The 27,713-nt window shown below is 44.2% G+C and overlaps 1 protein-coding gene across 4 annotated transcripts in view; it reads left to right on the top strand.

Annotated features, from left to right (window-relative positions):
• Positions 1-27,713, top strand: part of VCL (vinculin) — a 207,452-nt gene that overhangs the window by 105,798 nt on the left and 73,941 nt on the right. For all 4 annotated transcript variants that reach the window (XM_044300269.1, XM_044300267.1, XM_044300270.1 and 1 more), the window contains 2 exons: positions 25,788-25,963; positions 26,711-26,901. In XM_044300269.1, the coding sequence (XP_044156204.1) occupies positions 25,788-25,963; positions 26,711-26,901 (367 nt within the window). The remainder of the gene's footprint in view (positions 1-25,787; positions 25,964-26,710; positions 26,902-27,713) is intronic.

Below are 27,713 nucleotides of genomic sequence, written 5' to 3'. Positions count from 1 at the left end.
CCATCCTGGACCTAGTACCAGCACTGCCGTACAACATGGTGAAGTAGCGAGCACCAGAATGGCAGTTGAAGCTGGTATGGTGGCACCAGTAGTTACCCCTTTCACCGCCCAGTCTGGAGTTCGGGTTGAGACAGCTCAGATCGGTTCGGCACTGGGATTTTTTTTTTAGCTGTTCTTGACTGCGGAGCTCTTGGACTTAGTCGTGGCAGAAACAAATCGGTATGCCACTCAATTTATAGCCGCCAACCTGGGAAGCTATTATGCCCAGTCTTTCCGGTGGAAACCCGTCCAAGTTTCCGAATTAAAAAAAATTTCTGGGCCTTCTCCTCAACATGGGCCTAACAAAAAAGCATGAATTGCGGTCATTTTGGTCCACGAACCCAATTCATCACGTGCCCATGTTCTCTGCTGCCATGTCCAGGGCACGATTTGAGGCCATCCTGCGTTTCCTGCACTTTAGTGACAACAGCAACTCTCGTCCCAGAGGCCACCCAGATTTTGACCGGCTCCACAAAATTCGGCCCCTCATAGACCACCTTAACACCAAATTTGCAGATTTGTATACCCCTGAGCAAAACATCTGCATAGACGAGTCCCTTATACATTCTACCGGGCGCCTTGGGTTCAAACAATACATCCCAAGCAAGCGCGCCCGGTATGGGGTCAAATTGTATAAGCTCTGTGAAAGGCTATACGCACAAATTTCAGATCTATAAGGGTAAAGATCAGACCCTGGAGCTGGTCGGTTGCCCTGACTACCTGCAGAGCAGTGGGAAGACAGTATGGGACTTGGTGTCACCCTTATTTGGCAAGGGGTACCATCTTTATGTGGACAATTTGTACACAAGTGTGCCCCTCTTCAGGCATTTGTTCCTAGAACAGATTGGCTGCTGTGGCACTGTGCGACCTAGTCGCCGGGGCTTCCCCCAACGGCTCGTTGCCACCCGTCTTGCAAGGGGGGAGAGGGCTGCCTTGTGTAACGAAGAACTGCTCGCGGTGAAATGGAGAGACAAGCGTGACGTTTACATGCTCTCCTCTATTCACGCAGACACGACAATACAAATTAAACGAGCAACCAGTGTCATTGAAAAGCTCCTCTCGGTCCACGACTATAATTTGCTCATGGGAGGGGTGGACTTCAATGACCAGATGTTGGCTCCTTAGTGTCCCGCCGCACCAGACGCTGGTATAAGAAGGTGTCTGTATATTTAATTAAATTGGCTGTATATAATAGTTTTGTTCTCTACAGTAAGGCTGGGGGAACAGGATCCTTCCTCAAATTTCAGGAAGAGCCCCATCCACCAGTGTAGTGAGCAGTCTACACGAGCGACATTTCCCCAATGTCGTTGCTGGTACCTCAGCCCAAGCGCCACCCTGAAAAAGATGTGTCTGTAGCAGTAGTGGAATAAGGCGTGACACCTGCTATTTCTGTCCTGACTGCCCTGACCACCCTGCCCTATGCTTAGGGGAGTGTTTCCGGAAGTACCACACACGGGTACACTATTAGCATAGGGATTACATTACACAGGACAGGCACACAGGGCTGTTAGGGCCCTTTCACTCACAGCTGCTGCAAACCTCTCCTTCCACCTGGCACAAAGTGCATAATGTACTTCGCCACATCTCTCGGCGATTTGCGCTTTGCACATTTGTCCCATGGGGAAGGAGAGGTTTGTCCTATAAAAAAAAGGCAAAAAAAAATAAAAAAATCACCGGTAAGCAAAAAAAGTTCATGTTCTGTTCAAATGTTATTATAAAGTTCATGTTAATAAATGTATTACGTTGCGGCCTGTTTGTGGTTTTTTTTTTTTTGTTTTTGTTTTTTTAAACCTTCTAGGTGGACCAACCGATTAACCAGCTGCAGCACTGATGTGCATTCTGACACAAGCATTGCGCTGCTGTCAAATTACACAAAAGTCGGTGTATGCGGTGCTGCAAGACTAGATTTCTCCTCTGCAGTAAAAAAAAATATGTTTGCTTTGGCAAACACTTTGTATATAAAAAAAAGAGGCAATGATTTTTTTCCCCTCCCCCACGACAGCACCACTGAGAGATGGCTCCGCCTCCATGGACAGGAAACCTGTAGCATAAAAAAGGTGGAGCCACTCTCCCACCTCAGTGAGGTTTCCTGTCCCTGGAGCAGGAGACTTGTAGCGTTTTCCTTGCAGGGACCCATGGCTTGGAAAGCCTAGAGAGCCATGGGTCGCGCCAGCCCTTACCGGTATACCACTGGGGGACGGGAGTTGGTCCGGGCCAGCTGCTGTTCCTGGGGCTGAGGACACCGGTCCCTCAAAGGAAAGACCCGAGTGTTGCCGCGATGCAGGCAAGGGCAGACATCCCTGGCGCGCACCCAGCGAGGACTGCGGGCGGATGCCGGGCAGTGGAGCGTGTCGGAGCGCCAAACCGGAAGTCGCAGGAATGACGTCAGTTAAGACGTGCGTTCCACTGACTACTTCCGGTTCCAGGCCGGAAATATAAGATGCCTATGCGTTCCAGCTAACCGGAACACAGCAGAGACTGAGATCTGAGGATAGCTGTGCTCTCACCCTGACTGAGGACGGCCAGAACTTCTGCCACACTTTTTTTTTTTTTCTTGCAGTACAGTGAGAAGGTTGGCGGCATCTTGAAGGCGCTCCCAGGGAACATGCGGAACTCTCAGAGGAGAGGTGCTGTTCCCTGTGGCATATTGATTCTTGTATCCTCTATACCTCCAGGGTTATTATGGAGGAGGAAAAGAGACCAGAGGAGACGGAATCAGAAAAACAGCCGGTATAGGACAGGCTTCGGATGGGGTAAGACACTGAGTTTTTTATGAAATCACTGATGTGTCCCCTTGTTTCCGTTATTGGTTTATAGATGGCAGCTAAGAAAGCCACATCTAAGAAAAAGAACAAGGAATGCGCTTTATGTAGATGCCCCTTGTCCACGTCCTATAGTAAGAAGTAATGCCAGGACTGTATTGAGAAGACCCTGGTGGAGGAATCCCCCAATCTTATGCGGGACATTGGAAGTCTCATTAAGGCAGAAGTTAAGGAGTCCCTTAAAACATCGAAGAAATCAATGAAGGTGGTAGATAGAATGGACTCAGAGCCGGAGTCTATTAGAGAAGATGATAGGGATGACAGGCCAGAAGACTCATCATTCGCAGAGGAAGAACAAGAGAAGAAATTCCTGTTTCCAGTGTCTGATACGGAAAAATTGTTAAAAACAATTAGAGCTACATTAGAGCTGGAGGACATCAGGGAAGATAGGTCCGTAGCAGATGTAGTCTTTGAGGGATTACGAGAAAAAAAGAGAAGATGTTTTCCCTTACATAAGAGCGTATCGGCCCTGATAGAAAGGGAGTGGAAGAACCCTGATAAGAAGGCCTTCGTTAGTAAAATTTTTAAAAGGAAATACCCCTTCGAGGAAGAGGCGTCTACTTCATGGGATAAGGCGCCAAAGTTGGATGTGGCCATTTCTAAAGTGTCTAGAAAATCTTCATTGCCATTTGACGATATGGGATTTTTGAAGGACCCGCTGGACAAGAAAATAGACTCTTGCCTAAGGAATACTTGGGAAGCATCCACTGCCTCCTTTAGGCCCAACATAGCAGCAACCGTTACTGCTAGATCCTTAGCATTATGGCTAGAAAGGTTGGAACAGGCATCCTCAAACTGCGGCCCTCCAGCTGTTGCAAAACTACAACTCCCAGCATGCCCAAACAGCCTACAGGTATCAGCCTACAGCAGGGCATTGTGGGAGTTGCCTGGGTTGGAAGGTCAGTTAAGGGATAAATGCCCTAGAGACCAGATCTTAAATTCTCTACCGACCCTACAGAAAGCCGTGGATTTCCTGTCAGATGCCTCTGTGGAGGCAGTTCGACTAGCAGCCAGGTCTGCTTCCACCTCTAATTCCGCCCGTAGGGCCCTTTGGCTTAAGAACTGGAAGGGGGGCGACATAGCCTCTAAGCAACGTTTATGTAGCATCCCCTGTCAGGGACAGTTTTTATTCGGACCTGAGTTAGATGCCCTTTTAGAAAAGGCAGCTGATAGGAAAAAGAGAGTGCCCCAGGAGTCTTCTTTTTCACAGTTTAGGCCTTATAGATGTCCCTTTCAGAATGTCCCCAAATCTCAGGGAAGAAGACAGCCAGGAGATAGAGATCAGTTTCCCAGGCCCAGGGGCTCAGGTGGTAGAGGTTTCATGTTTGGAGGTTCCTCTTCCTCTCAGAAGGAGAAATCTTCAAAAAAATTACGCCAGACTACAGGTAGGGGGAAGACTAATGTTCTTTCCCTCCGCCTGGAGAGAGGTCGCAGGAGAGTGGGTGATCAACATTATAACAGAGGGCTTAAGGCTGCAGTTTCGGGGTCATTGTCCTCAGAGGTTTGTAGTGACAAAAGAGTCCAGAAAATTATCGAAAGGGGTAGATCAACTAATAGAAAAGGGTACCAAGGGCAGAGCAGGAAGTGGGTTTCTACTGTACTCTGTTCTTGGTCAAAAAACCGGACGGATCCTACCGAACAATTATAAATTTGAAGCATTTGAACAGATACCTAAGGATAAAAAAGTTCAAGATGGAGACCATAAAATCTGCGATTCATTTAGTTTTCCAGGGTTGTTTTATGGCAGTAGTGGATCTAAAGGATGCATATCTACATATCCCGATGCATCCCCTTTTTCAAAAATTCCTAAGGGTAGCGGTTACAGAGGGTATCAGTATCAGACACCTTCAGTTCCAGGCTATGCCCTTCGGCCTATCTACGGCCCCGAGAACCTTTACCAAGGTGATGGCGGAGGTAGCGTCCTTCATTCGAAAGGAGAATATCTTATTCCTTCCTTATCTGGACGACCTCTTGATTATTGCAAAGTCACGGGAAACATGTCAGAAATCAGTCCAAACAGTGATTCGGATCCTGGAGCAGCTGGGGTGGATGATCAATTCCAAAAAATCCAGGTTGGAACCCAGCACAAGTCAGATATTTCTGGGACTTCGTTTGGATTCTCTACAACAAAGGACTTTTCTTCCAGCAGAGAAGATAGGAAAGATCCAGAACGAAGCCCGGAGGGCCCAGCAGAACCCAGAGATGTCAGTCCGAAAAGCAATGTCTTTGTTAGGGTTAATGACGGCCTGTATTCCAGCAGTCCGTTGGGCTCAGTTTCATTCAAGGATATTACAATGGGAAATTTTGAATTGGACAAAACAAAAAGAGATAACGTTAGACTCTCAGATATGTCTCAGCCAGAAGACTCTGATCTCCCTCAATTGGTGGTTGGAGGTAGAAAACTTAGACCAGGGCATTCCATGGAATTACCCCAATCCAGTGGTAATCACTACAGACGCCAGCCCTTGGGGATGGGGTGCACATTTCCAGGGTCAGTTGAGGCAGGGAATCTGGTCCCCGTTACAGAGACAGTTCTCGTCCAACAGGAAGGAATTAATGGCAGTGTTGTTGGCTTTACGAACAGCCCTTCCAGAACTCCAGCACCAGCATGTCAGAGTCATGTCTGACAACAGAACAGTAGTTTCGTATCTGAACCGCCAGGGAGGTACCAGATCCCTATCTTTAATGAGGGAGGCAGAGATAATATTCTCAGAATTCAAGGAAAAATTAACCCACATATCCGCCCTACATATAAGGGGGAAAGAAAATGTCCAGGCCGACTTCCTGAGCCGTCATCGTTTAAAGCAGGGGGAGTGGTCCCTGAATCCGTCCATATTTGCAAAGATTGTGGATCTATGGGAGGTACCAGAGATAGATCTATTTGCCACCAGGGAGAACAGACAGGTAGAAAGGTTTTGCTCCCTCAGTCCCTGCGAATCCCCTTATGGGGTGGATGCCTTCCTCCTGGAATGGAGATTCCGTCTGGGATATGCCTTCCCCCCCCCCCCCCCTACAGCTCCTACCCAGAGTTCTCAGGAAGATAAGGGAAGAGAGGTCAGACATGATAGTCATCGCCCCCTTTTGGCCAAGGAGAGCCTGCTTCGCTCTACTCAGATCCATGTCAATAGCGGAACCATGGGTCCTTCCCAACATTCCGGACCTCCTGAGGCAGGGCCCAGTAATGCATCCTGAGATAGGATACTTACACCTTACGACATGGAGATTGAGAGGGTGCACCTGATTAGGAAAGGCTTCTCTGAAGCCTTGACCTCCACCATTCTTAGTAGTAGGAAGAGGCTAACTAATACTATTTATGCAAGAATATGGAAGAGATTCCTTTCCTTTTCAGGTCTGGACACCGATGTTTGGCCTGAGAAGATTTCCACCAGGCAGGTCTTAGAATTTTTGCAATGGGGTCTGTCATTAGGTTTGGCCAAGAGCACTCTGAAGGTGCAGGTTCCGGCCCTCTCGGGCTTAAGTGGTAGAAGTCTGGCTATGGATCCCTGGATAGTCAGGTTCTTTAAGGCAGTTGATAGGGTTGCACCTGTCAGGGGCCCCAGGTTTCCCCCCTGGGATTTGAACCTAGTTTTAAAAGCTTTGACCAGTTCCCCCTTTGAGCCCATTGTGGAAAGTTCAATTAAAAATCTTACATTAAAATTAGTTATTCTAATAGCATTAACTTCAGCTCGTAGGGTTAGCGAGCTTCAGGCACTGTCCATCAACTCCCAGTTTATGTCCATACGTGAGGATAGAGTGATTCTTAGACCAGATCCAAAGTTCATCCCCAAGGTACCTTCTAAGACTAACAGGTTGCAGGAAATTGTCTTGCCACTCTTTTTTCCAGACCCTAAGACTGAGGAAGAAGATAGATGGCACTTATTGGATGTAAGAAGGTGCCTGATCCATTATCTGGAGAGATCAAAAGATTGGAGAAAAACCTCTTCCTTGTTAGTGTTATACGCTGGGGCTCGAAAAGGTAATACGACCTCCAAGAGTACTATTGCTAGGTGGATACGAGAACTTATTTCCCTAGCCTACTCGTGTTCTGGTCTTTCTCCTCCACTGTCCCTGAAGGCTCACTCTACTAGGGCAATGTCTACCCCCTGGGCAGAAAGGTCTAATGTCTCTATTGACCAGATCTGCAGGGCAGCCAAATGGGCTTCTCCTTCTACCTTCTATAAGCACTATAGGCTTCAACTCAACTCTGTTTCTGACCTCCTTTTTGGTACTAAGGTGTTAGAAGTGGTCACCCTCCCTTGAATTCTACGTAATCTATCTCAGTGGTGCTGTCGTGGGGGAGGGGAAAAATGATTACACTTACCGGTAATCAGATTTTCCTGACCCCACGACAGCACCCGTCTAATTCCCTCCCTAAGGTGGTGGTTGGTGAAGAAATTCACGTGGTGTGATGCAAAAAAAAAAAAAGTGTATATATATTGTATTAACCAAAAGGGTAGTCCCTCTCATGCTCTGTAAACCCACTGAGGTGGGAGAGTGGCTCCCCCTTTTTTATGCTACAGGTTTCCTGTCCATGGAGGCGGAGCCATCTCTCAGTGGTGCGGTCGTGGGGTCAGGAAAATCCGATTACCGTTAAGTGTAATCATCATTTTCATCCACATTGATTGATGTGAATGGAGAAATCGGGTTTGCCAGGGCATACGAGCTAAGTGGGTATGGATGTTGGGCGGAGCTCCTATGTCCTGTGCCGTTCATTTTTTTTATTTCAGCCCAGAGGCTGAATGGAAAAAATAAAAATCTCATTACCCGTATGCTCAATATAAGGGTCCATTCACACGTCCTGTTTTTTTTCATCCTGAAAAACGGTCCGTTTTTTGCGGATCCGTTGTTCCTGAAAATGTTTCCGTATGTCATCCGTTTTTTGCGGATCCGCAAAAAACGGGAGCATGTATACATTTCAATAATCAAATAAAGTTGTTTGGATTTCTTTGAAAAAAAATTGAAGAAAAAAAAAAAAAAAAAATTTGTTATGTGTTTCCAGGAACGGAATCCGCAAAAAACGGATGACATACGGAATGACATCCGAATGTCATCCGTTTTTTGCGGATCCATTGACTTTGTATTGTACCAGGATCCGATTTTTCAGGACAAGAATAGGACATGTTTTATATTTAAACGGACATGCGGAACGGAACAACGGAAACGGACAGCACACATTGTGCTGTCCGATTTTTTTCCAGGACCCATTGAAAATGAATGGGTCCAGATCTGGTCCTGATCTGTTCCTGAAAAAACGGAACAGATCAGGAAAGAAAAAACGGACGTGTGAATGGACCCTTAGGAGAATAGCAGAAACTCCTAATGCTGGCCATACATGTAATGATTGCGGAGACCCTCAAATGCCAGGGCAGTACAAACTTCCCACAAATGACCCCATTTTGGAAAGAAGACACCCCAAGGTATTCACTGAGGGGCATATTGAGTCCATGAAAGATTTAAATTTTTGTCCCAAGTTAGCAGAAAGGGAGACTTTGTGAGAAAAAAACAAAAAAAAAAAAATCAATTTCCGCTAACTTGTGCCAAAAACTCGCCATGCCCCTCATGGAATACCTTGGGGTGTCTTCTTTCCAAAATGGGGTCACATGTGGGGTATTTATACTGCCCTGGCATTTTAGGGGCCCTAAAGCGTGAGAAGAAGTCTGGAATCTAAATGCCTAAAAAACCCCTCCTAAAAGGAATTTGGGTCCCTTTACACATCTAGGCTGCAAAAAAGTGTCACAGCCCCATGACAGCACCTGTGAGATCCTCCCCCCTCCAGACAGGAAATAGGAACTTCCAGATCCTTAAATTGGTCCATCTCCTTCCGCCACTCAGTTATTTCCTGTTTCCTGTCCAGGGACAGGAGGATTTCTTCCAGATCTATCCTTGGGGCTGCAGGACCTCTAGGGTTAATTTAAGAAACCTACTTTCCACTAGGAGCCGCTGAAAAGCCTGGCGTTTTATTTTTCTTGCAGCCATGGGGGGATGCCTGTAGCTCCTCGGATCCCTGCCTAGCCGACTAAGCTGCGGCGTGAGGGGGGGGGAGGTGTTTCTTCTTCCCTCATGGAGACGGGCCGTATCGGAGTGTGCACGTCGCGTCGGAAGTGATGCGTGCGTTCCACCGAGCTGGAAGGGGAGGAGAGAACATGGGGGCGTTGCGCGGCCCATTTGAAAAAGAAATTCAGATTCTTCCTCTGACGATTTGACAGGCAAGCCGTTGTTCAGTGTAGAAGATACGGATCTATTATTAAAAGCAGTTAGAGCCACGATTGAGTTGGAGGAAGAAAAAGCGTCCAGGTCTAGACCAGAACTTATGTTCGAGAGTCTAAAGCCCAGAAAGTCTAGGGTGTTCCCCATTCAGGACTGTATCAAGGACTTAATTAAACGTGAATGGGAGAAGCCAGACAAAACGTTTTTTTTTTATCCCCAGAGCGGTCAAGAGAAAATATCCCTTTGATGACCAGGAAGTGTCAGCTTAGCAGGAGGTTCCGAGAGTAGACACCCCTGTGGCGAAGGTTAATAAGAAGTCGGCTCTCCCGTTTGAAGATTTAGGTTCCCTTAAAGACCCTATGGACAAAAGAGCAGATGCATACTTAAGGAAGAATTGGGAGGCATCCACTTCTGCCTTTAAGCCAAATATAGCAACTACTTCGGTAGCGAGGTCACTAAAAGGTCTGGCGGAGGAACTGGAGTCTCATATAGAGAATAAGACCCCGAGGGAGCAGCTTCTTGAGGCTATACCAACCATGTCCAGTGCAGTGGACTTTATCTCCGATGCCTCCGCGGATGCGTTGAGGCTCTCCTCTAGAGCGGCCGCACTGTCCAACTCAGCCAGGAGGTCCTTATGGTTGAAGGGGTGGAAGGGCGGCGTGGCTTCGAAGTCCAAGCTTTGTGCCCTCCCTTGCCAGGGAAATTTTTTGTTTGGGTCGGCCCTAGACAATATATTGGATAAGGCCTCCGATAAGAAAAAATGATTTCCAGCACAGTCCTTTCCTAGGCAGGGAAAGCCATTTCGGAGTAATGAGAAAAGGAAGGGATTCGGGGATCAGAAGAAAAGAACGGAATGGAGATCTGATAAATCAAAAAGCGTGCTGTTTAAACCCCGACCCCAAACCTCTAGCTCCACTCAACAATGACGCCAGGCCCCAGGTAGGCGGTCGTCTTTCTTTGTTTTATCCAGCCTGGCGAAATATTACCGCAAGTGCCTGGGTAAGGGGTATTATAAAGGAGGGCTATAGCCTAGACTTGAAAAGGTTACCACCCAGGACATTCAGAATAACTTCTCTAAACCAAAACTCTCCAAAACAGGTGGCACTTTTGGGAGAAATAAGCAGCCTCCTGGAAAAGGCAGTCCTTGTTCCAGTCCCAAAAAACGAACAGGGGGAAGGTTTTTATTCAACCCTATTTCTAGTGCCCAAGCCCAACGGTTCATTCAGACTGATAATAAATTTGAAAGGTCTCAACTGTTATCTGTCCTACCAGAAATTCAGGATGGAATCCATCTCCTCCATCTGTTCCCCGACTGTGTTATGGCTTCAATAGATATAAAAGACTCCTACTATCATGTGCCCATTCATCCCTTGTCTAAGAAATACCTGAGGGTGGCAGTGAAGTTGGGAGAGGCAATTGTCCACTTACAGTTCAGAGCACTTCCCTTCTGGGTATCACAGGCGCCGAGACTCTTCACCAAGCTAATGGCAGAGGTAATGGCGGAAGTAAGAAGGTCAGACGTCATTATAATTTCATACCTGGACGACCTTCTCTTGGTGGGGCAGTCCCCAGAACTGTTGACATCCCAAATACAGAAAGTCCTGGAGATCCTGACGAGCCTGGGCTGGTTAATAAATTGGGACAAATCATCCCTGATTCCAACCTCCAAATGCATGTTTCTGGGCGTTCTATTAGATTCTCAGACACAGAGATCTTATCTTCCTGCAGACAAGATGAAAGTTATCCAGCAGAAGATCAGGTCTTTCAGCAAGACCACAGAAGTCTCCTTAAGAAAAGCTATGTCTATTCTGGGTCTGATGACGGCTTGCATTCCTGCTGTGAGGTGGGCCCAATTCAGGTCCAGAATACTTCAGTGGCACATTTTGTCCAGATGGGACGGGGGGTTGTCATTGGACCGCAAGATTGTAATCCCGAGGTCAGTAACCCGGTCCCTAGCCTGGTGGCTAAATATTCAGAACCTCAGTCAGGGAGTGGAGTGGTTGAGTATCGACCCCTTGATAATGACCACCGACGCAAGCACCTGGGGATGGGGGGCCCATTCAGTTTTACGGTTTTTCCAAGGCCCTTGGTCAAAATCCCAGAGTGCTCAGTCCCAAAATGCCAGGGAATTAAGGGCGGTCCTGTGTGCGCTGAAGAAAAGTCTCCCATCTTTGCCCCAGCGACATGTCAGAATCTTATCCGACAACGCCTCGGTGGTAGCCTATATAAACAAACAAGGGGGAACAAGATCCCCTCAACTAATGCAACTAGCATCCAGAATCTTCCTGCTAATACAGGGAAAAGCTCTCTCTCTTTCCGCGGTTCATTTGATGGGCTCAGAAAATCTCCAGGCGGACTTTCTCAGCACACACAGGTTCAGTCAAGCCAATTGGTGTCTGAACCAGGAGGTTTTTCATCAAATAGAGGCCCTATGGGGAAGTCCCACGATTATCTTTTTGCTTCGGCGGAGAACAGGAAGTGCAAAAGGTTCTTTTCCCTGAGCAGGAGGGATCAGTCGTTGGGCACAGATGCTCTCTCACAGCCATGGGGGAAGGGCCTAGTCTATGCTTTCCCTCCCATCAGCCTATTGCCCAGAGTGATCCAGAAGATCAGGGAGGAGCATGCAACAGTAATCCTAATAGCACCTTTTTGGCCAAGAAGAGTCTGGTTTGCCTGGTTGAGGAGGCTGTCAATAGCCGACCCCTGGATACTCCCGGAAAGACGGGATCTATTATATCAGGGCCCTCTACTTCATCCGGAAGTCAAGAACCTCCACCTGACGGCCTGGATTTTGAGAGGACATTCTTCAGGTCCTAGGGCCTTTCAGAACAAGTCATTGGGACTATTCTAGCTAGCAGGAAGAAAGTCACCTCCGATATTTATCTCGGGGTATGGAGGACCTTCCTCTGGTTTGCAGGGCCAGACCTAGATTTGAGCTCACCCAATATTGCGTTAATTTTAGATTTCTTGCAGGAAGGCCTTCACAAGAAGCTTAAGCCTAGCACTCTCAGGGTCCAGGTCTCGGCACTCTGTGTCCTATTCGATTTTAGGTTGGCCACTCATCCTTGGGTCAAAAGGTTCATTAAGGGGTCCTCTAGACTATGTCCTATAGTTAGATCTAAGTCAGCCCCATGGGACCTTAACCTGGTCCTATCTGCTTTAACCAAGGCTCCGTTTGAGCCTCTTCGGGACATCCCTCTGAAGATGCTGTCATAGAAGACTGTATTTTTAGTGGCCATCACTTCTGCTAGACGAATAGGTGAACTATCCGCTTTATCATCCTCTCCCCCATATACTCAGATTCTGGAGGATAGTATCGTACTCAAGCCGGATCCTGCATTTCTGCCCAAAGTAGTGTCGGTATTCCACAGATCTCAGGAGATGGTTCTCCCTTCCTTTTGTCAGGACCCTAAGAATGAGGGGGAAAAAGCTTTTCATACCTTGGATGTCAGAAGATGTGTCTGTGCTTATTTAGAATCTACGAGGAGCTTTAGGACAGGCATGTCCAAACTGTGGCCCTCCAGCTGTTGCAAAACTACAACTCCCAGCATGCTCTAATAGCTGTAAGGTTTTCAGGCATGCTGGGAGTTGTAGTTTTGAAACAGCTGGAGGGCCGCAGTTTGGACATGCCTGCTTTAGGAAGACCCCGCAGCTCTTCGTGCAGTTTCATGGTCAGAATAAGGGCTCGAAGGTCATGAGCCGTACCTTAGCTAGATGGATCAAGAGAGTGATTGGTCTGGCATATTCGTAATCGGATTGTCAGGTCCCTTCAGATTTCTCAGCTCATTCCACTAGGGCTAGCTAGTTCTGCCAGGAGTACAGATATTCTAAATTCCCTACTGGGATTATCTCTACAGCAAGTAGTGGAGGAGCCAACCCGGAAGGAGGCCATTTTAGATTTAGTATTCACAAATGGGAATTTGGTATCTGATATTACTGTAGGGGAAAGCTTGGGATCTAGTGATCACCAGTCAGTGTGGTTTACTAGAAGTCACACCACACAAAAACAAAAGTTTTAGATTTTAGAAAAACTTTTCTAAAATTAGATTAGTGGTACACGAGTCCCTATCAGACTGGAACAGTTTCATTGGAGTCCAGGAGAAATGGGACTACTTAAAAGTGGCACTATTGAAGGCAACAGAAAATTGCATTAGGCTTGTCAGTAAAAGCAAAAAAAGGAAGAGACCACTGTGGCCAAAATTATTAAAAACAAAAAGATAGCATTTAGGAATTATAAAAAAAAAAATAAAATGAGGATGACAGACAAATTTATAAGATTAGGCAGAGAGAGGCCAAACAAGTTATAAGAGCTTCTAAAGCACAGGCAGAAGAGAAATTAGCTCAGTCAGGGAAAAAAGGCGATAAGGCATTCTTCAGATACATAAATGAAAAAAGGAAACTAAAACAAGGAATTACCAAATTAAAAACTAAAGGAAGGTATATGGAAGAAGATAAAGAACTAGCTGACTGCGTCAATGAATACCTCTGTTCAGTTTTTACAAAGGAAAATGAAGGAGAAGGACCTCAGTTAGGAAAGAAGACTAATTAATCTTTTGACGCATGTGTCTTTACAGAGGAAGAGGTTCTAAGTCAACTGTCTAAAATTAATACAAATAAGTCACAGGGGCCTGATGGGATACACCCAAAGCTATAAAAAGAGCTCAGCGGTGAACTAGCAAAACCATTAACAACAGATTTATTTAACCAATCACTGGCAACAGGAGTCGTCCCAGAAGATTGGAAATTAGCAAATGTTGTGCCCATTCACAAGAAAGGTAGTAAGGAGGAATCTGGCAACTATAGGCCAGTAAGCCTGACATCAATAGTGGGGAAATTAATGGAAACCATACTTAAGGAGAGGATTGTGGACCATCTAAAATCCCATGGATTGAATGATGAAAAACAGCATGGGTTTACTTCAGGGAGATCATGTCAAACTAATCTTATTGATTTTTTTGATTGGGTGACTAAAATAATAGATGGAGGAGATGCAGTAGACATCGCTTATCTAGACTTTAGTAAGGTTTTTGATACTGTCCCACATAGAAGGCTTATCAATAAAGTGCAGTCATTGGGCTTGGACTCCCATATTGTTGAATGGATTAGGCCCCATGCACACGGCCGTTGTTCACAGCCGTGTGCGGGCCGTGGAACCGCGGCCTGGATCGCTCCTGAGAGCAGGAGCGCACGGCGTCACTGGTTGCTATGACGCCGTGCGCTCCCTGCTGCCGCCGCAATACAGTAATACACTGGTATGATCTATACCAGTGTATTACTGTACTGTGCCGGCAGCAAGGAGCGCACGGCGTCATAGCAACCAGTGACGCCGTGCGCTCCTGCTCTCAGGAGGGATCCAGGCCGTGGTTCCACGGCTCGCACACGGCTGTGAACAACGGCCTGTGTGCATGGGGCCTTAGGCAGTGGCTGAGGGACAGACAACAGAGGGTTGTAGTCAATGGAGTATATTCAGACCAACGTCTTGTTACCAGTGGGGTACCTCAGGGATCTGTTCTGGGACCCATATTGTTTAATATCTTTATCAGCGAAATTGCAGAAGGCCTCAATGGTAAGGTGTGTCTTTTTGCTGATGATACAAAGATTTGTAACAGAGTTGATGTTCCTGGAGGGATACACCAAATGGAAAAGGACTTAGGAAAACTAGAGGAATGGTCAAAAATCTGGCAACTAAAATGTAATGTTGATAAGTGCAAGATAATGCACCTGGGACGTAAAAACCCAAGAGCAGAATATAAAATCAGTGATACATTCCTAACCTCAGTATCTGAGGAAAGGGATTTAGGGATCGTTATTTTAGAAGACTTAAAGGTAGGCAGACAATGTCACAGAGCAGCAGGAAATACTAGCAGAATGCTTGGGTGTATAGCAAGAGGAATTACCAGTAGAAAGAGGGAGGTGCTCATGCCGCTCTACAGAGCACTCATGAGACCTCATTTGGAGTATTGTGCTCAGTACTGGAGACCATATCTCCAGAAGGATATTGATACTTTGGAGAGAGTTCAGAGAAGAGCTACTAAACTGGTACATGGATTGCAGGATAAAACTTACCAGGAAAGATTAAAGGAACATGTATAGCTTGGAAGAAAGACTAGACAGAGGGGATATGATAGAAACTTTTAAATACATAAAGGGAATCAACAAGGTAAAAGAGGAAAGAATATTTAAAAGAAGAAAAACTGCTACAAGAGGACATACTTTTAAACCTTTGCCCCTCTAATTTAAAACTAATATCAGGAAGTATTACTTTACTGAGAGAGTAGTGGATGCATGGAATAGCCTTCCTGCAGAAGTGGCAGCTGCAAATACAGTGAAGGAGTTTAAGCATGCATGGGATAGGCATAAGGCCATCCTTCATATAAGATGGGGCCAGGGGCTATCCATAGTATTTAGTATATTGGGCAGACTAGATGGGCCAAGTGGTTCTTATCTGCCGACACATTCTATGTTTCTAGAAAATTAAGAGACGGGCTTGACTGCCCCATTCCCAACCCACGCCCTTTTTTTTTTTTCAGATATACGCGAAAAATTGGCCTGTATCTATTCTAGAGTTGCACCAGGTATTGAAGTTTTGATACCCAATCAATACTTTTAGACCCGGATCGTATCTGTTAGAGAACATGGCAGGTGCTGTTAGCTGCACAGTGGAGAAAGAGGCTGTCCCTCCCCCATGTGCCGCAGCTGCCACCAATCGGAGTTTAGTCCTGCGGAGGAGGGAAGGGACTGTGGCCACCGCGCCACCAATGAATATAATTAACACATTAATTTAAGTGTAAGCAGCGGGTTGCGGTATCGCATACCTGGCACCTGCCCTCTGACAGGGCGTGCGATGCCTTGCAATTGACCCCTCTGTGTTGCACAAAGCCTAGGCAGCAGGGAGAGTGTGAAGTCCTATTCACCCTAATAGAGCTCTATTAGGGGTGAATTGGACACCGGGATTAAAATATCCCAGGTTCTAGCTACTAAGGGGCTAAAAAAAAATCACAGGTCTGCAAAAAAAAATAAAAAAAAATTCAAGAGCTTCTTTGGTTATTCCACGTAATCTTTGTTTTTTTGGTGCGCTGAATCCGAAAATGACCTTTGTCATAGGACATCACATTTCCTGACAATTTAGATGCCTTATTTAACATGGTTAATACCTTAAAATAAATGGAAATAGACTTATTAAAGTTTTATTATAATTTTTTCATTAAAATCCTTTTTTGAACTGAAATGAGCTCACCTACACACATACTAAACTCTATTTCTTTTTCCCTGTGAGGCTCCTTTTGGTGCATTTGCTCTTGTAAGTAGCATCTGACATTCAAACTCATCAGGCAACCTAAAGCTTGAAATGCTGTGAGCATTCGTCCGACTATCTTTATTTCCTAAAAAATTTTGTACGACTTCTTTAAATGCAATCCACTCTTCTTTTTGAGGATCCGTGTTGGTATTGACAAACTCTTGATCAAGCTATAAGCTTTCTAATGTCTGGTCCGACGAACACACCTTCCTTCCATTTTGCCTCTGACAGGCCTGGAAACTTGGTTACCAAGTATTTGAAGCATTCTCCATCTCTTGAAAGTGATTTTACGAATTGCTTCATCAATCCCGATTTTACGTGGAAATGTGGTAGAAGAACTTTATGGGAAGGTACCAAAGTTTCTCGGAAGACCTTTTTTTTTCACCGACTGTTAGCAACCTTGGCTGCCAACTCTTCTTGGTCCAGTGATTTTATCGGTCTCTTGTCCCATAGACACAGAAAACAATGGTATTTTATATACCCAGCTTGTTGCCCGAGCAGCATGCACAAGACCTTCAAGTCCCCACACACTTGCCAACCATGGTCTTCATATTTAAGTTTATGAAGAACCAATTCCAAGTTCTCGTAGGTTTCCTTCAAGTGTTCGGAATGACCTACAGGTATGGAAGCGTAAAAACCACCGTTGTAGAATAAAACTGCTTTGATACTTTTTGAAGAATCTATAAAAAGACGCCATTGCTCTGAATCATATTGGATTTTAAATTGACCCATCAGAACTTCGACATCGATGCAATACACCAACTTGTCTTCCCGGACGAAGTAAGAAATGAACTCCTTTTCACGATGTCTGAACCATGAAGATGACACTCCTGGCAACAATAAATTCCTGCTTTTCAGCCTTGATCCGAGTAACTTAGCGGCATCTTTGGGAAGATTAAAGTCTCTTACCAAATCATTCATCCCTCCTAAGAAAACTATTTTGGTCTTGTATCATCTTCAAAGTCTGGTTCTTCGGGAAATATTAACCCCTTCTACCATTAGAAGCACAGATTCAGGGCTGAGGCTTACACATACAGCATGATGCTGAGTATCCCAGTAGTCAGGCATGTCACTCAGAGCAGCACTTGCATTCACCCTATTTGCAGGGGAGGAGGGGAAGAGATTGTTTACCTGCAAATAACAAAGGGCCAAGAAAAGAACTAGGGAAATGAGGAAATATAATTTATTTTCCCCTAAAACTTGCTTAGCTTATGTATATATTGCTGACCATCAGATTTACAGTGCTACAGTACTCAGACAACCCCTTTTTTTTAAGGTTTTTGGGGGCATTTTATATCTTAAATGCACTTATGTGAATTAATTAATAGTAATTTGGAATAAAAATAAAAAGACTATAAAAGACTTGCATTTTGTGGCAAATCATGACGTCTAGAAGTTTTTTTCAATATTTTATTTATTTTCAGCACACCAAAATACATAGAAATTAGATGAAAATAATAACAGTTTTTTAGTCGCAGACCTGTTAGTAAGTAAAAAGTAAAATAAAAAAAAGAACACCAAAATACTAAATGTTTAAATCGCCCCTTTCCCAATTTTACATATATCATTTTTTTTTATTGTTTATTACATATCGCCACGCCCTAAAAAGTGCGAACTATTAAAATATAAAAAATATCTCCTATGCTGTGCATGCCGTAACAGAAAAACAAAAACGCGCAATTCGCAATTTTTTTTTGTAGTCTTGTCCCCCCAAAAAATAGGATAGGACTGTTCTATTATGGGCAGGACGTTCCATAAAATGCGGAATGCACGCAGCTTTTTTTTTGGTGTTTTATTTTATTCGCGTGGTATCAAATGGTATTGCAATACTTCTTATGGTATCAACAACCCTAATCTATTCATAAATAACCCCCATAGTTATGTGAGAATTTGACTGGCCTACACAGTCGTCACCTCAACCCTATTGAACAGCTTTGGGAAAACTAAAATGTATAGCAGGCCCTCTCACCCAACATCAGTGCCTGCCCTCACAAATGCTTTTCTGGACGAATAGGCAAAAATTCCTTAAACACACTCCAATATCTTGTAGAAAGCCTTCCCAGAACAATGGAAGCTGTTTTAACTGAAAAAGGGGTACCAACTCCATATTAATGTCTACAATGCATTCAGCAAGTCCCCAGACCCTTTAATTTTTTTTCACATTTTATATTGCAAAAAAAATAAAAACTAAGTTTCTCTCATCAATCTGCTCTTACTCCATAATAATAATAAAATAAACAGAATTTTTGACGTTTTTGCGAATTTTATTATAAAAGAGACTAAAATTTTTCATGGACATAAATATTCAAGCCCTTTGCTATGGCACTTGGAATTTTAGCTTTGGAGGCTCCCATTTCTCTTGATCATCTGAGCTGTTTCCACATTTTTGACTGGAGTCCACCTCTGTTTAAATTGTTGATTGGACTTGATTATATAAACAGGGGTGTGTCTTTTTAAAAGTCTTACCGCTGACAATGCACATCAAAGCAAAACCAAGCCATTAGTAGGAAATAACTGCCTGCAGAGCTCAGAGACAGGATTGTGCAGAGACACAGATCTGGAGAAGGGTACAACAAAGTTCTGCTGTACTGTAACTTCCCAAAAGCACAGTGGCCTCCATAGTTCTTAAATAGAAGACGTTTGGTACAACCAGGGCTCTCCCATAGAGCTGGTAGTCCCACCAAAAGTAATCTGGGGAGAAGTGCCTTGGTAGGATAAGCGACCGTTAACCTAATGGCATACCTCCCAACCGTCTCGTCCGGCGGGATTTCTGTAGCTCTCCCACTCTCTGGCAGCTGTTCCTGCGTCCCATAGGAAGCCAAGACAGTTGCCATAATGCTTCATTATTCCTGCAGGCTCTGCACACCTCTGGTCTGTGTGGGGGCGGGGCTGGCTGGCAGTCAGCCTCGGCTCCGCATCCTTCACAAACTAGAGCAGCCGATGTCCTGCTGCTGCTAGGAACAAAGAGAGTATGTGTTTGTCTTTATTTTTTTACATTCTGTGAGGGGTGCAATGTGGGCATATTATGGGGGGGCACAATGTGGGCATATTATGGGGGGGACACAGCTGGGCATAATTCTGTGAAAGAGGCACAATGTGGACCTATTACTGGGGGGCACAATGTGGGCATATTACTAGGGGAGGCATATTATCGGGGGGCACAGCTGGGCATAATTCTGTGGAGGCAGAATGTGGGCATAAATACTGTGCGGTAGCATGAAGGGGGAATAATTACTTTGTGGGGCATTAAGGGGACTGGGTGGGATTAGGTATATAGTTATGTTTTGGGCGGAGTTAGGAGTGGCCTAGTGCAGAAAAAATATACATACATCTGTAAGAAATATGTGGATGTGAGTCCACATAATTCTAGTTAAGCTAAAAGAATTTCACAATTATGAAAGAATACAAGGTAAAGGGTATCAGGTAAAGACAAATACATAAAAAAACAAGGAATATAAGTGATATCAGGTACACAATTTCTGATACAGGTAATAAGATTCGCAATGAGTTTAAATAGTGTCAGGTTTCTTATGGGTTACATAGGATAGTCGTTCCTCAGGTGTAGAGCAGAACAGGAGATGTTCTGTATTTCTTCCAGCGCTGCCAAGTTTTTTTAAACTTTAAGGGTGATGGAAAATTATGAGAGGATTTTTTTATAAGAGTATGTCTTATCAAACTTTTCAGCAATCTCTGTTATTGTGGGGATTTGCTGTGATTTTCAATATCTATCTATAGTTAGTTTGGTTGTCAGGAGAAGATGGGCAATTGGAACTCTATGCTGAACAGATAATTAATCTATACCAATAAAGAGTAAAGCTAATTGTGGAGATTGTGGTACAGGGGAGTTAATCATATCAGAAATTATCTTAAAGATCTGCTTCCATAGGTTGGTAAGAAGTGGGCAATGCCTAAAATGTGTGATAGCTTGCCTCTGCATCCACAGCCTCCCGAACATAAGTGTGACGAACCTGGGTAAATCATATTAAGTCGTTCTGGGGTGTAATACCACTGCAACACTGTTTTCCTGTATGACTCCTAATGAAGAGGGCATTTAAAGCATTTAGCAGCAAAGGGCAAGGCCATGGTCTATTGGGCATTTGTGAATGTTTTCTGAAGATCGAGTTCCCACGATTATAGTGGGGTGGTTTTTATGAATTTACCTTTGTTATCTAGGGAGGTATAAAAAGGTTTAAGGCCCCTTTTGGGGAGGATTAGTTGTGACCAAGATACGAATACTCTATGATCTGCTCCTACCTCAAACGGCGCGCTGGAAGTAAAAAAAAAGTCGACGAAGGTATTTATCAAAATCATGGTTGGGAATGGCATATAGTTCATGGATTTGAGTATAATTGGTCTTCCTTAAATAAGTCAGAAATCATAATTATCCCCTTAGTTTTCCATGTGTTCTATTCTAAATCTGTTATTCACAATTCCAGAGAGACTATAGGTGCCAATTTCTGTATTGATCTTATTCCAAGGGAACCCAATTTATGTTACTTTTTCCAATTGGTCAGGGAGACTGATACGCTATATAGTATGTTTTTGGGTGTAGTATAAGATGGAGTTAGGGCAGACAGGAGTAGAGCTTTTAGGTTATGGAATGGGGATAACGTAGATTCAATAGAAACCCATAGGAATGTGGGGGAGTTTGTCCACCAACGTTGAAGTTGTGAAATTTGGGTGGCCAGATAATAATGTTTGATGTTGGGGAGACCTAGTCCTCCTGCCCTTCTTTCTCTTGATAGGATGGTTAGCTACTCAGGTTTTTTTTTGTTTTTTGTTTTTTTATTCTGCCAGACAAAACTTCTTAGTGCCGAATTTGTGGTAGAGATTGATCGGTAATGTTCTAAACAGATATAACAGTTTCGGAAATATAAGGATATTATATACGATGCGATCCTCCCCAACCATGAAATTTTGCATTTGGTTATTTGATCCATCTCCGCATCTAAAGTCGACAGCAAGGGGATGTAGTTATTGCTGTATAGAGAGCTTATTAGTGTGGTAACATACACACCCAAGCACACCCAGTCTAATGGGAATGATAACCTAATTTGTTCTTGAGTGGCTTCCGGGATTTGTAGGGAAAGAATTTGAGATTTGTCAAGGTTAAGTTTGTAGTATGAAATTTTACTGAAGGATTCTATGATTTCTAGTGCTGAGGTTAAGGACTGAGAAGGGCCGGGGAGGGACATTATAATATCATCCGCGTACAAAGATATGCGATGGTCCCTTTCTCCTATGCATACCCCTTTAATGTTAGGACATTGTCGGATTGCTTGTGCTAAAGGTTCTATGGTGAGAATAAAAATAATGGGAGAAAGGGGGCAACCTTGTCTGGTTCCGTTCGTTATGTTAAATTCGTCAGACATGGTGCTGTTAACAAATACTCTGGCAGTAGGCATGTAATACAATGCCCGTATCATTGAGATGGTGCTTTCGCTAAAGCCTAGTTTGTTTAACCACTTAAGGACCACAGGTTTATACCCCCCTAGTGACCAGGCCCTTTTTTACAAATCGGCACTCCACAACTTTAGTGGTTTATTGCTCGGTCATGCAACTTACCACCCAAATTAATTTTACCTCCTTTTCTTCTCACTAATAGAGTTTTCATTTGGTGGTATTTCATTGCTGCTGACATTTTTACTTTTTTTGTTATTAATCGAAATTTAACGATTTTTTTGTAAAAAAATGAAATTTTTCACTTTCAGTTGTAAAATTTAGCAAAAAAAACGACATCCATATATAAATTTTTCGCTAAATTTATTGTTCTACATGTCTTTGATTAAAAAAAAGTGTTTGGGTAAAAAAAAATGGTTTGAGTAAAAGTTATAGCGTTTACAAACTATGGTACAAAAATGTGAATTTCCGCTTTTTGAAGCAGCTCTGACTTTCTGAGCACCTGTCAGGTTTCCTGAGGTTCTACAATGCCCAGACAGTAGAAAACCCCCACAAATGACCCCATTTCGGAAAGTAGACACCCTAAGGTATTTGCTGATGGGCATAGTGAGTTCATAGAACTTTTTATTTTTTGTCACAAGTTAGCGGAAAATGATGATTTATTATTTTTTTTTTCTTACAAAGTCTCATATTCCACTAACTTGTGACAAAAAATAAAAACTTCCATGAACTCACTATGCCCATCACGAAATACCTTGGGGTGTCTTCTTTCCAAAATGGGGTCACTTGTGGGGTAGTTATACTGCCCTGGCATTCTAGGGGCCCTAATGTGTGGTTAGTAGTTTGAAATCAAAATGTGTAAAAAATGGCCGGTGAAATCCGAAAGGTGCACTTTGGAATGTGTGCCCCTTTGCCCACCTAGGCGGCAAGAAAGTGACACACATCTGGTATCGCCGTACTCAGAAGAAGTTGGGGAATGTGTTTTGGGGTGTCATTTTACATATACCCATGCTGGGTAAGAGAAATATCTTGGCAAAAGACAACTTTTCCCATTTTTTTTTTATACACAGTTGGGATTTGACCAAGATATTTATATCACCCAGCATGGGTATATGTAAAATGACACCCCAAAACACATTGCCCAACTTCTCCTGAGTACGGCGATACCAGATGTGTGACACTTTTTTGCAGCCTAGGTGGGCAAAGGGGCCCACATTCCAAAGAGCACCTTTAGGATTTCACCGGCCATTTTTTACAGATTTTGATTTCAAACTACTTCGCACACATTAGGGCCCCTAAATTGCCAGGGCAGTATAACTACCACCCCAAGGTATTCCGTGAGGGGCATGGCGAGTTCCTGGAATTTTTTATTTTTTGTCACAAGTTAGTGGAATATGAGACTTTGTAAGGAAAAAAAAAATAATAATAATAATTTTCCGCTAACTTGTGACAAAAAATAAAAAATTCTAGGAACTCGCCATGCCCCTCACGGAATACCTTGGGGTGTCTTCTTTCCAAAATGGGGTCACTTGTGGGGTAGTTATACTGCCCTGGCATTCTAGGGGCCCTAATGTGTGGTAAGTAGTTTGAAATCAAAATGTGTAAAAAAGGACCTGTGAAATCTGAAAGGTGCTCTTTGGAATGTGGGCCCCTTTGCCCACCTAGGCGGCAAAAAAGTGACACACATCTGGTATCGCCGTACTCAGGAGAAGTTGGGGAATGTGTTTTGGGATGTCATTTTACATATACCCATGCTGGGTGAGAGAAATATCTCTGCAAAAGACAACTTTTCCCATTTTTTTATACAAAGTTGGCATCTGACCAAGATATTTTTCTCACCCAGCATGGGTATATGTAAAATGACACCCCAAAACACATTCCCCAACTTCTCCTGAGTACGGCGATACCACATGTGTGACACTTTTTTGCAGCCTAGATGCGCAAAGGGGCCCAAATTCCTTTTAGGAGGGCATTTTTAGACATTTGGATCCCAGACTTCTTCTCACGCTTTAGGGCCCCTAACATGCCAGGGCAGTATAAATACCCCACATGTGACCCCATTTTGGAAAGAAGACACCCTAAGGTATTCCGTGAGGGGCATGGCGAGTTCCTAGAATTTTTTATTTTTTTTGGCACAAGTTAGCAGAAATTGATTTTTTTTTTGTATTTTGTCACAAAGTCTCCCTTTCCGCTAACTTGGGACAAAAATTTCAATCTTTCATGGACTCAATATGCCCCTTATGGAATACCTTGGGGTGTCTTCGTTCCGGAATGGGGTCACATGTGGGGTACTTATACTGCCCTGGCCTTTTAGGGGCCCTACAGCGTCAGAAGAAGTCTGGAATATAAATGTCTAAAAAAATTTACGCATTTGGATTCCGTGAGGGGTATGGTGAGTTCATGTGAGATTTTATTTTTTGACACAAGTTAGTGGAAATATGAGACTTTGTAAGAAAAAAACAAAACAAACAAAAAATTTCCGCTAACTTGTGCCCAAAAAAATGTCTAAATGGAGCCTTAGGCCTCGTTCACACTTCAGTGTTTGGTCAGTGATTTCCATCAGTGATTTGTGAGCCAAAACCAGAAGTGGAGCCTCCACAGACATGAGGTAGAAGGGAAAGATCTGCTCCTGTTCTGTGTTTAGAGTTGCACCTGGTTTTGACTCACAAATCACTGATGGAAATCACTGACTAAACACTGAAGTGTGAACGAGGCATTACAGCGGGTGATCAATGACAGGGGGGTGATCAGGGAATCTATATGGGGTGATCACCCCCCCTGTCATTGATCACCCCCCTGTAAGGCTCCATTCAGACGTCCGTATGATTTTTTACGGATCCACGGATACATGGATCGGATCCGCAAAACACATGCGGACGTCTGAATGGAGCCTTCCAGGGGGGTGATCAATGACAGAGGGGTGATCACCCATATAGACTCCCTGATCACCTCAGTCATTGATCACCCCCCTGTAAGGTTCCATTCAGACGTCCATATGATTTTTTACGGATCCACGGATACATGGATCGGATCCGCAAAACACATGCGGACGTCTGAATGGAGCCTTACAGGGGGGTTATCAATGACTGAGGTGATCAGGGAGTCTATATGGGTGATCACCCCTCTGTCATTGATCACCCCCCTGTAAGGCTCCATTCAGACGTCCGCATGTGTTTTGCGGATCCGATCCGTGGATCCGTAAAAAATCATACGGACGTCTGAATGGAGCCTTACAGGGGGGTGATCAATGACAGGGGGGTGATCAATGACAGGGGGTGATCAGGAAGTCTATATGGGTGATCACCCCTCTGTCATTGATCACCCCCCTGTAAGGCTCCATTCAGACGTCCGTATGATTTTTTACGGATCCACGGATACATGGATCGGATCCGCAAAACACATGCGGACGTCTGAATGGAGCCTTCCAGGGGGGTGATCAATGACAGAGGGGTGATCACCCATATAGACTCCCTGATCACCTCAGTCATTGATCACCCCCCTGTAAGGTTCCATTCAGACGTCCATATGATGGCGATGTAGCTTGTTGCTTTTTTGTTTTTTATTATTTTTTAGCATTTTGTAAGCCACCCCCTAGGGTTGCGCAGTTTGACCCTCTCTCCGCTGTATTGTTTTGCTTGCAAGGACTCGTGCATGTTCATTGTTGTTTTATTGTATTCGTTATTTTGGTTTAAGTTACTGTTCTTCAGAGCTCTGATTAGGCCACAGGTTATTTTTGCACTGATGGCACTACTTCAACTTTCTTTAGGCCTTAGCATATTGTGGTATCAGTTAGTGCCAGGTGACTAGTCTTCTGCGGAGGGAGGCAAAATCTCTTAATGCTAAAAATACTTTGCATCCAATAGACAAACTTTAAAGATAATCACAGTCCCAAATTTACAAATGGGTCATACCCTATTATGCATTGCCGTACGCAACTCAAATTTTATTGCGAGCCGCAATACGGGCACGGCAGAACTACGGCTGTGTGAATGAGCCCTAATTCATATAGTTGTTTTTCACAGAGTTGGCTTGCAGATCCCAATGGGGGTCCAGAAGGAGAGGAGAACATTCGAGCCATTCTGGCTGAAGCTAAGAAGATTGCTGAACTGTGTGAGGATCCCAAAGACCGAGAGGACATCCTACGTTCATTGGGGGAGATTGCAGCTCTTACTGCCAAGTTGTCTGACCTCCGTCAACAGTATGTACCACTATTCAACCCTTAAGGGTACTTTCACACTTGCGGCAGAGGATTCCAGCAGGCAGGTCGGTCGCCGTAACTGCCTGCCGGATCTGGCCATCTGGATGCAAACGGATGCATTTGTCAGACTGATCGGGATGTGGATCCGTCGGACAAAAGCATTGCAATACCGGATCAGTCTTTCTGGTTGTCTAGATCCAGTATTAATATTTTTGGGCAGATTTAAAGATCTGTGCATGCGCGGACCAGAAGAACGGATCCTTTAATGTGGAAATTTTAATGCCTGGTCCGGCATTAATACATTTCAATGAAAATTAATGCCGGATTTGGCATTCTGGCAAGTGTTCAGTATTTTTGGCCGTAGAAAAAACTGCAACATGCTGCGGTATTTTCTCTGGCCAAAAAACGTGAGAGGGACTGAACTGATGCATATTGAACGGAATGCTCTCCATTCAGAATGCCTTAGGTCTAAACTGATGTGTGTTTTTCTGGTATTGAGCCCCTCTAATAGAACTCAATACCGGAAAAGAAAACCGCTAGTGTGAAAGTTATAACTAAACATTTATAATGTACTTTACTTTTGAGGGTTTCATCCCAATCTACAAAATCATAGTGAATGTCCCAAATAAGAGTATGTGTGTCAACATATGGAAATAAGACTGTGAGCCCCAAAGAGACCAAAATAAAAACAAATTGATATAAGTTATAGATAAATGATACTAATATTTGCTTTCTTTTTCAAACCAGGGGAAAGGGTGACACCCCTGAAGCACGTGCCCTGGCTAAGCAAATTGCAACTTCATTGCAGAATCTACAAACTAAAGTGAACCGTGCTGTAAGCAACAGCCATCCAGTGAAAGCTGCAGTGAACATGGAAGGGAAAGTAGAGCAAGCTCAGCGTTGGATTGACAATCCTTCAGTGGATGACCGTGGTGTTGGTAAGTAAAGTAGATGTACACATGGACCTCTACAAACAATGCATGTTTTCTATTAGACTAGTCATGTATTTATGATTTTCTACCATGCTGTCATGCCAAGACATACTATGGCAGCATACCTAATTGCAGAGCATTGAACTAAAGTTTACCAGCCAGACCTTCCAGTCTCCTGCTAGTCTTCCTATGCATGCTTGCTAAAGGTACTTTCACTCTAGCGTTTTTCTTTTCCGGCATAGAGTTCCGTCACAGGGGCTCTATACCGGAAAAGAACTGAGCAGGCATATCCCCATGCATTCTGAATGCAGAGTAATTTTTTCAGTTTGCATCAGGATGTCTTCAGTTCAGTCGTTTTGACTGATCAGGCAAAAGATAAAACCATAGGAATCCGTCCTTCCGGCCACCTGCGCATGCGCAGACCGGTAAAAATTTGGAAACATATACACGACGGACCCGTCTGTCCGCATGACAAGTAGAGAGGGATGGATCCGTCCTTGCAATGCATTTGTAAGATGGATCCGGATCCGTCTCACAAATGCTTTGTCAGCGGCGGATCCGGCAGGCATTTTCGACGACGGAACAGCAGGCCGGATCACACTGCTGCAAGTGTGAAAGTAGCCCAAGTCCTTCTGTGCTGCCCTCTTGTAATTGCTTTTAGAACATACATCTAAACGAGTGAGGGGCCCGCTGCAAGTATTAGTGGGATTTGTCAAAAAACTAAACTAATATTAAAATGATTTACCTGCTCTACATCAACCTATTTGACTGTGCACTCGCTCTTCAAGATTCCCAACTTTGTGATCAGCCATTCTCAC

Source organism: Bufo gargarizans, chromosome 6 (assembly GCF_014858855.1).
Source record: "Bufo gargarizans isolate SCDJY-AF-19 chromosome 6, ASM1485885v1, whole genome shotgun sequence".
Taxonomy (NCBI): domain Eukaryota; kingdom Metazoa; phylum Chordata; class Amphibia; order Anura; family Bufonidae; genus Bufo; species Bufo gargarizans.
Note: the sequence above shows the minus strand (reverse complement) of the source record. Positions and strands in the feature narration are given on the sequence as shown.